General features: G+C 36.0%; 1 protein-coding gene across 1 annotated transcript in view; it reads left to right on the top strand.

The window, feature by feature from the left end:
* Window positions 1-3,701: 3,701 nt before the first annotated feature.
* LOC148955288 (uncharacterized) overlaps window positions 3,702-10,350 on the top strand; it is a 106,793-nt gene continuing 100,144 nt past the window's right edge. Inside the window, exons 1-2 of the mRNA XM_089101324.1 lie at window positions 3,702-3,813; window positions 5,429-5,583. Of these exons, the coding sequence (XP_088957450.1) occupies window positions 3,765-3,813; window positions 5,429-5,583 (204 nt within the window). The 5' untranslated portion in view covers window positions 3,702-3,764. The remainder of the gene's footprint in view (window positions 3,814-5,428; window positions 5,584-10,350) is intronic.

Here is a 10,350-nt window from a genome sequence, read left to right as displayed (position 1 = left end):
TAAAGGAAAAAATTATTAAATAATAGTTTGTGCCAACATCGTTCTTATTACTTAGTCCCCGTTTCTTGTCTCGTTATCGAGTGTCCCCATTCTTAACTTAGGCAGCGCAATTGCGCTGCCTATGATTTATACAACAACTTTCTATATAAACTTTATATGCCCCCAGGGCATAACTTACAACCCTTTCACTAAGGGCTCTGAGGGGGTTATCGTCCTAAAAGACCTAATTTCCAGAACGTTCAGCTACGTTGAACAAAATGGATATCTCAAATTTTGATTGGATCTGTTTTGGAAAATGGTGGGCGTGAGAGGGGCGTTAGTCGCTACCAATAACTTTCTACTATTAAAAAAGGCACTAGCCCTTTCAATTCCTAATTGAATGAGCCCTTTTGAAGTTTCTACGACAACGCTTTCAATAAAAACTTTATTTGCCCCCAGGGCATAACTTACAACCCTTGCACTGAGGGCTCTGAGGGGGTTATCATCCTAAAAGCCCTAATTTCCAGAACTTTCAACTACATTGAAAAAAATGGATATCTCAAAATTTTGATAGGATGTGTTTGGGAAAATGGTGGGAGTGAGAGGGGCGTTAGTAGCTATCCAATCACTTTAAACTATTAAAAAAGGCACTAACCCTTTCAATTTCCAATTGAATGAGCCCTTTTGAAGTTTCTACGACAACGCTTTCAATAAAAACTTTATATGCTCCCAGGGCATAACTTACAAACCTTGCCTTGATGGCTGTGGGTTGAGGGGTTGTCATCCTTAAAGACCTAATTTCAAAAACTTCCAACTACGTTGAATAAAATGGCTATCTAAAAATTTTCATTGGATGTGCTTGGGGAAAATTTGAGCGTGAGAGTCGGGTTAGTTGCCCTCAAATCACTTTCGACTATTAAAAAGGGTACTAGCCTTTGAATTTCAAATCGAATGAGCTCTTTTTCAAGTTTCTACGACAAAGATTTCAATAAAAACCTTATATGCCCCCAGAGCATAACTTATAACCCTTGCCCTGAGGGTTGTGGGGGACTGTCCTCCTCAAAAACATATTTTCTATCTGGAAATCAAAGAACTAATTTCCAAAATTTTCAACTACGTTGAATAAAATGGCTATCTCAAAATTTGTATTGGATGTGTTTGGGGGAATGATGGGCTTGGGGGGGGGGGCTAGTTGCCCTCCAATCATTTTCGACTACTAAAAAGGGCACCATCCACTCCAATTTCCAATAGAATGAGCCCATTTCGAAGTTTCTACGACAACTTCTTCGATACGAAGTTGCCTGCTCTAAAGGAAAAAATTATTAGATAATACTTTGTGCCAACAACGTTCTTATATGCCCCCAGGGCATAACTTAAAACCCTTGCCCTGGGTGTTGTGGGGGAGAGTCCTCCTTATTACTTAGTCGCCGTTTCTTGTCTCGTTATCGAGTGTCCCCGTTCTTTACTTAGGCAGCGCAATTGCGCTGCCTATGATCTCTACAACAACTTTCTGTATAAACTTTATATGCCCCCAGGGCATAACTTGCAACCCTTTCACTGAGGGTTCTGATGGGGTTATCGTCCTAAAAGACCTAATTTCCAGAACGTTCAGCTACGTTGAACAAAATGGATATCTCACATAATTTCAAAAACTTTCAACTACGTTGAATAAAATAGCTATCTAAAAATTTTAATTGGATGTGTTTGGGGAAAAAGTGGTCGTGAGAGGGGGGTTAGTTTCCCTCAGATCACTTTCGACTATTAAAAAGGATACAAGCCTTTGAATTTCAAATCGAATAAGCTCTTTTTCAAGTTTCTACGACAAAGATTTCAATAAAAACCTTATATACCCCCAGGGCATAACTTATAACCCTTGCCCTGAGGGTTGTGGGGGACTATCCTCCTCAAAAACATATTTTCTATCTGGAAATCAAAGACCTAATTTCGAAAATTTTCAACTACGTTGAATAAAATGGCTATCTCAAAATTTTTATTGGATGTGTTTGGGGGAATGATAGGCGTGGGGGGAAGGGCTAGTTGCCCTCCAATCATTTTCGACTATAAGAAAGGGCAATAGCCCTTTGAATTTCCAATCGAATAAGCTTTTTTTGAAGTTTCTGCGACAACACCTTCTATAAAAACTTTATATGCCCCCAGGGTATAACTTAAAACCCTTGCCCTGAGGGCTCTGGGGGAGTGTCCTCGTCAAAAACATATTTTCTATCTAGAAATCAACTACGCTGAACAAAATGGCTATCTCAAAATTTTGATTTGATGTTTGGGGGGGGAAACTGGGCGTGGAGGGTGGGGCCTAGTTGCCCTCCAATCACTTTCAATTATTAAAAAGGGCACTATTCCTTTCAATTTCCAATCGAATGAGCCTTTTTTGAAATTTTACGACAACGCTTTCTATAAAAATCTTATATGCCCCCAGGGCCTAACTTAAAACCCATTCCCTGAGGGTTATTGGGGAGTGTCCTCCTCAAAAACATATTTTCTATGTGGAAATCAACTACGCTGAACAAAATAGCTATCTCAAAATTTTGATTGGATGTGTTTGGGAGAATGAAGGGCAGGGGGGGTAGTTACCCTTCAATCAATTTTGACTATTAAAAAGCACACTAGCCCTTTGAATTTCCAATCGAATGAGCCTGTTTTGAAGTTTCTACGACAACACCTTCTATAAAAACCTTATATGCCCCCAGGACATAACTTAAAACCCTTGCCCCGATGGTTGTAGGGGAGTGTTCTCCTCAAAAACGTATTTTCTATCTGGAAATCAATTACGCTAAACAAAATGGCAATCTCAAAATTTTGATTGGATGTGTTTGGGGGAAGGATGGGCGGTGGGGGCTAGTAGCCCTCCGATCACTTTCGACCATTAAAAAGCGTTTCTAAAACTCTTGATTTCCAATCGAGTGAGCCCCTTTTGAAGTTTCTACGACGACACCTTCCCTATGAAGTGCCCTGCTCTAAAGGAAAAAAAAAATGATACATTGTGCCAACATCGTTCGTATATGCCCTTAGGGCATAACTTAAAACCCTCGTCTCGAGAGTTGAGGGGGAGTGTCCTCCTCAAAAAGATATTTTCTACCTTGAAATCAACTACGCTGAACAAAATAGCTATCTCAAAATTTTGATTGGATGTGTTTGGGGGAATGATAGGCGTGGAGGGGGGGGGGGGCTGGTGGCCCTCCAATCACTTTCGACTATTAAAAAGGGCACTAGCAACTCCAATTTCCAATTGAATGAGCCCTTTTCGAAGTTTCTACGACAACTCCTTCGATACGAAGTGCCCGGGTATGGAGAAGAAGAAAGAAAAATAAATAATACATTGCACCCACATCGTTCTTTACTTAGGCAGCGCTATCGCGCTGCCAATGATTTGTGACAGTTTTAAGATTGGAAGATTATTTGACTTTATTTCAGCCCATTTTTGGCTTAATAGAGGTCTTTACTTTTCTTTGAAAACTTATTCTGTGGAAAGTTTTTTTTTAATTAATACAAATATATAACACCGTCATTCGGCCAGGGAGGGGGATGAGCCCCCCCCCTTATGGGCACCCATGCTACTGCCAAGTTGAACAAAAGCTGTGTTTTTAGAGCATTAGACTTTCTCTACAGCTTGTGAATTATTTGTATCTTATGGTTGATCTTAGACGTTGGTGTCAAACTTAGAGACCATATTGTGGAATAAACGTCATACATGTAAGATATGCTAACTTCCTGCCGTCTCAGCACGTCTGGCTTCTTAATAGTTTCTTTTTACATATGCAACTGATAAGATGTTTAATGGCTTGGCAATCAGTCTCGTATTTGGATGTTGCTTACATGGTAAATATATATATTTCTTATTTTTCAGAAAAAAATTCTAACTAATTCAAATCCGATTAAAAATGTTTTCCAAGAGAAGTAAAGAGCAGTTTTAAAACCAAAAACGAGCAGAAACAGAGGATTAAAAAGGCAAATATAAAACGAAAAGAACTTTTTATAAATGAATAAATAAAATATAAAACGAATAGAAATTACAATGAATAATAATATCAATTTAAAACGAACTAAATAAGAGTGGGGTCACCACCTTGTCAAACACTCTAAAGACTAGATTGTCATTTGGCACTTGGTGAAAGCGGTATGTATTTTGAACTGTGTATGTTTTTTTTTGTTTTGACATCAACAACATCGAACAATTACAATATTATTCAATTTTAAGCAACAAAAACTGTAGTAAAAAATTTATCGTATGGTAGACTAATAAAATTAAATTGACCGATTCAAATACGATGACATAAAAAAATAACTTCTGGAAGTTAGAGTTGTTTTAATTTTTCAATGAGATAATTAAAAAAACAACTGTTTAAAATATATTTTGTTTCACTTAAACGCAAAGGATGCTAGCTTTGAGGGAATTTTGGGAACGGTAACGACTATTATTTGTGGTACTTTCTGTTTTTAAGCTTTGTTTCTATATTAATCACTGTTATTTTAGTTCGTGTTAGGTTTAGTTTATTCCTCCATTGTAAGATTTCTTCGTTTGAGGTATGACTTATTATGCAACTTTATTTCTGGTAGTTTTAGTTATCACACTTGAATACCGCTCTTTACTTTTTATTGAACAACTTTCTTTTGGAACAAAGGTTCTTAAAAATTAATTCCTATCCATTTTTTATTGACATACCTTTTATTGCGCTTTGATTATGTAATATTTATACTATTTTCTCTTTTCTGCTTAATAACTAAAAAATTTGCTTACAATTTAAAATAAAATATATTGTGCGACTTTGTTTCTGCTCATTTTAAGCTGAAATATTCATCTTTCGATTTTTCATTACTTTTTCTTAAGATTCTTCTTATAATTAATTTTTGTTCGTTTTTAATTGAAATAATTCTATTACGCGTTAATTTTATGAGAACTCGTAGTATTTTAATCTTTTCCGGTTAAGGACTACAACATTGGAATACAATTTAAATTTAAAATTTAATGTGAAATTCGAATGTCTATTGTTCAATATTCAACCTGAAAAAAAATTTATTGCGTTTAGTTGGTTGTATATATATATATATATATATATATATATATATATATATATATATATATATATATATATATATATATATATATATATATATATATATATATATATATATATATATATATATATATATATATATATATATATATATATATATATATATATATATATATATATATATATATATATATATATATATATATATATATATATATATATATATATATATATATATATATATATATATATATATATATATATATATATATATATATATATATATATATATATATATATATATATATATATATATATATATATATATATATATATATATATATATATATATATATATATATATATATATATATATATATATATATATATATATATAGATGATGAAAATTGTGTTTTAGGTGGTTTCTCCAGACCAACTCAACATCAGCGGAATTCTTTATTGAGAATCTTGCCAAATACTGATGAGATAATTGTCCAGGCTGGAGAGGACGTTTCAATCACGTGCATTGGAGACCAGTATCTGTCGTGGGAATATTCGACCCATTCGTATAGTGTGAGCTTTCTGTTTTGATTTTTGTTACACCACGAGTCTTTTTTTTTTTTTAGCTAATTAACGATGGTAAAGTACAAGTTCCCAAATCGATAGTAAGCTGCAAATTGCGCATGTAAGAGTGCTAGTAAGATGGAACTTCTGCGTAAACATTTTTTGTCCCAGATGTTGCAATGTAATGGGAACATTTGGTGGTAAAATGGGTAAAAGAAGAAGAAATGTTACCCGCTATCATAGGACACTTTTCATTGTATACGATTTAAACGTGTCCACGAATTGGTTTAAAAAAAGATTTGCTCCCAATCTGCGTATGGGTGAACATCAACGGCTGGCACATATTCAGGAACAAATTCCAAAAAATACAAACAAAACAACAACGAACTATACTTAAAAGGAAACAAACTATAGGACAATTCATAAGAAATTCAGAATTTTTTTGGGAGGTGGGGTTTGAACCCAGTGCTTTTAGTAAAGTACAACCTCAAGGCTACCTTGCAAAAGATTTTGTTCGATCGTAGACTGAGATTTTGTCATGCGTAGCTAATATTGGCTTATGATGAAGGTTGTGGGCTTTTGAACTTTTGCTGAAGGAAGCAACATATGTCTTTGATGAAAAAACTCCTACAGGAAAGAGGTTTCAGATTAGCATATAGTGCTACAATGGTCGTATGATCAATGCCTAGCATCGGTAAGAAAGAATATTTTTCGGGTAAAGTCATTAGATATTTCAACAAAATATTCTTTTGAGCCTAATACTCTTAATCCGTTTTTTTTTTATTTTCCTTATTTCTTATGGAAATGAAAGCCATACGTCCCTTCAAAATAGACGTTCTTTTTAATGTACGATGTACGATTTTTAATGATATTTTGCCATAGTGACGACATTCATATGCACCCATACATGGTCTTTATAAAAAAAAGAAAACTTTTTTCTTGGTCTTGATTCTTGGTTTTAAGTAAACTATGTGCTAGCATTTGGGGAAGACTCTAATTAGTATTTTCTTAGTGTAAGTAAGATATTTATTCAAACTCCCTCCCCTCTTTCAAGACTTTTTCCCTTGAAGATTTTGTCGAAATGCTTCAGTTGGTTTGAATGATGTTCACTGTTAACTTGTTCTCTTTTCTATGTAATTAATGGGAATTATGCCTCATTTATCTCTAAAAACTGCGACCATCATCTTGTTGTATCGATAAGTTTACCGTTGGCCCTCCTTATACCAATCCAACATGAACAGTCTTTTTCTAAAATTTGACTTTGGTCTCTGATGTACTATAATGTATTATTCTTTCCTCGACAGTTATGAATTGACTTAATAAATCCGTCATTTAACATTGTCACTACCCTATTGAAATTGTCTCTCGAGTATATTTTGAGCAATTTTTAGTAATCATGGTATCTATCTTGCTTAAGGGCTTCTCATATCTGGATGACCCGTTGAAATTCTGTAGTTTCTCTTGATCAAATTGCCCATAATCTCCGTAATTTCCTGCATGTTCTATCAACTATTATTTCTTAACTAGTCATGCTTCACTTGATAATTTCTAAGGTACCCTCATTTGAACGACATGAACATGCTTTATCAAAATTGCGGTATATTTAAATTTGGCTGTTTCACTTTTAATCAAACAGTTCGTGGCAACCAACTGTAAGTAAGGAGCGACCCGGGTCAATAGTAACCGAAACTCTAAAAAACGGAATTTTGATACCAATAGATACATCAAAAGAAGTTTTATGCTGATTTCAAATATATAAGTTTCATCAAGTTTAGTCTCATCCATCAAAAGTTAACTGCCAGAGAAAATTTACCTTATTTTCGAGAAAAGGGAAAACACCCCCTAAAAGTCATAGAGCTTTCATGAAAATCACACCGTCAGATTCAGCGTATCAGAGAACCGTACTATAGAAGTTTCAAGCCCCTATCTGCAAAAATGTGGAATTTTGTATTTTTTGCCAGAAGAAAGATCACAGATGCGTGTTTATTACTTTTTTCCCCCAGGGGTGATCGTACTGGCCCAGTGGTCCTAGAATTTTGCGGGAGGGATCATTCGAATAGAAATTAAAAGTTCTAGTGCCCTTTTCAAGGGACCAAAAAAAACGGAGGGAAACTAGGCTCCTCTCACGCTCATATTTCCCCCAAAAGTCACCCGATCAAAATTTTGAGATAGCCATTTTGTTCAGCATGGTCGAAAAATACAATAACTATTTTTTTATTTATTTAATTTGCTCTAAGAGACAATGCAGAATCATTGGGCTCTGTCCAAGTCCTGTCGTGCTTAACTTGGACTCTGTCCAAGCCAAGTCGGTGAAGTGTCTAGACAGATTTGGCTTAGTTCTAATTTTGTGTCGCCATTCTTTTTCTTTCTTCAAGAGAAAAACATACAGTCCTTGCTTTACGTTCAACTTTATCCATTTTCATACAAATCTCGAACTTATATTCTCTTACTAGCTGTCAAGTCTATATTACTAAATAAATAGAGTTGGTTAAAATATTGAAAATATTCATTTGAAGGACGAAATTAATGAAAAATAGCATTGACTTGAAATCAGTGGCATAGTTTCTTACGAATGCCAAGTGTTTGTAAAAAAAACACCCCATCATCAGCAAAGTGGTGTATCAAGTACTTCATTCTATGAAGTACTTAGTACATATACTTAGTACATAGAGCAATATCTGAGCTTAAGAGTTCATATTATCCCCTTTGAAAACACTTGCATCACGAAAGTCCTGAAAAAGACGATAGTAGAAATGCCTTATTGACTCGTGACCCCACACCATATATGGGCATAGAGTCCCTAGGGAGAAAGATTGCGTAATCGGTCAATGACCTCTTTTTCCAAGGTCGATTTATTTGATGTTTCTATGTGTAATAACTCCGGGGCGAAGGTTGCGCATGATCATTGAATTCTAACGGGAACAATGTTATTGATCTAGGACTCGAGGGGGAAGTGAATTTCCGAGATTTTGATTACGTAATCGAAGAGGAAGTGGATTTCCGAGAACTTGATTGCGTAATCGAGGGGGAAGTGAATTTCCGAGAACTTGATTGCGTAATCGAAGAGGAAGTGGATTTCCGAGAACTTGATTGCGTAATCGAAGGGGAAGTGGATTTCCGAGAACTTGATCTAGGACTCGAGGGGGAAGTGAATTTCCGAGAAATTAATTTACATAATCGGCGGGGGAATTATTGATTCACGAAGGGGAATTAAGAAACAAACATGGCTTCTTTGATCTTTAGGCTAACCTAACCTGAGAAATTGATTTACATAATCGCTAGGGGAATATATTGATTCACGAAGGTGAATTAAGAAACAAACATGGCTTCTTTGATCTTTAGGCTAACCTAACCTGAAAAATTTATTTACATAATCTCTAGGGGAATTTATTGATTCACGAAGGGGGAATTAAGAAACATTATGGCTTTCTTTAATCTTAGGTCTGAGGGATAAACGTTCTTTAGGTCAGAGAGAAAAATTAATATTTTATTTTTAAATAGGGCTTCATTGATCTTTTCTGTCAGGAATTAGAAATAACATCACTTGTTATCTTGGAATTATGCGGGAGTCTAAAGAGATAGAAATTCTATTTTTAAATACGGCTTCACTGAGCTTGAAGTCGGAGAGATAAATTGATTTTCTAACGAAACCTTAATAGTGTAGCTAGGAAAATTTATGAGATGAAGAGATTAACGTAGGAAAGGGTTTCCTAGAAATTTGAAATGCGTCAGCGCAGAGATGCCAAAAACAAAAGGAATACGCTGAAGTTACGATTAGGGATTATTTGGGCGAAACCGTTTTAGGGATTTATTTCGGCGAAACAGTTAGAGACATTTTAAAAGATGATTTAAAAGATGATTTTAGAAGAGGATTTGAGGGTGAAACTCTGTGGTCGTCATAATACACAAGTTCCATTTGCACAGTGTTGTGAGGTCCCCTACCACAACCCCAAAGAGTCCTCATACCCCACCCCAACCCCGAAGGGTCCTCATACCCCACCCCAACCCCGAGGGAAGCTCCCCGGTCCTCAAAGGTCCACCGGGCTCTCAAAGGGCCACCCGGACCTCAAGGGTCCCCCAGACCCCCAAAGGACCCCCAGGCCCCAAAGGCCCCCTCCCCCCTTGGCCCCCAAAGGGCCCCCTCCCTCTCCCTCCCTCTCCTCCCCCTCCTCACCTTCCCCTCCCCCACCCCTTCTCCCCCTCCCCTTCTCCCCCTCCCCTCTTCACCCTCCCCTCCCCTTCCCTCCCCCATTTTTTAATATTTTTTGAAACCTATAGTTTGGGATGAGTAGTTTGCTATTTTTGACTTTTCTGAGCTAGGTTTCATAGCCTTTCATAGGTGTGATGTCAGAAACTTATGATTTGGGATATGTCAATTACTGTTTTTGACTTTTCTGAGCTAGATTTCTTAGCCTTTCACAGGTGTTTGTTGTCTGAAACCTATAGTTTGGGATGAGTAGTTTGCTTTTGGACTTTTCAGAGCTGGATTTCTTAGCCTTTCGTAGGTGTTTGTTGTCTGAAACTTATGATTTGGGATATGTAAATTACTATTTCGGGCTTTTCTAAGCTAGATTTCTTAGTCTTTCGTTGGTGTGTGTTGTCTGAAACCTATGATTTGGGATGTGTAGTTTTGCTTATTGGACTTTTCAGAGCTAGGATTCTTAGTCCCTCATAGGTGTTTGTTGTCTGAAACCTATAGTTCGGGATGAGTAGTTTGCTATTTCCGGCTTTTCTGAGCTAAGGTTTCTTAGTATTTCGTAGGTGTGTGTTGTCTGA

The sequence above is a fragment of the Artemia sp. Qi Xiang Cuo genome, chromosome 2 (genome assembly GCF_049724085.1).
Source record: "Artemia sp. Qi Xiang Cuo chromosome 2, ASM4972408v1, whole genome shotgun sequence".
In the NCBI taxonomy this organism is placed as follows: domain Eukaryota; kingdom Metazoa; phylum Arthropoda; class Branchiopoda; order Anostraca; family Artemiidae; genus Artemia; species Artemia sp. Qi Xiang Cuo.
Note: the sequence above shows the minus strand (reverse complement) of the source record. Positions and strands in the feature narration are given on the sequence as shown.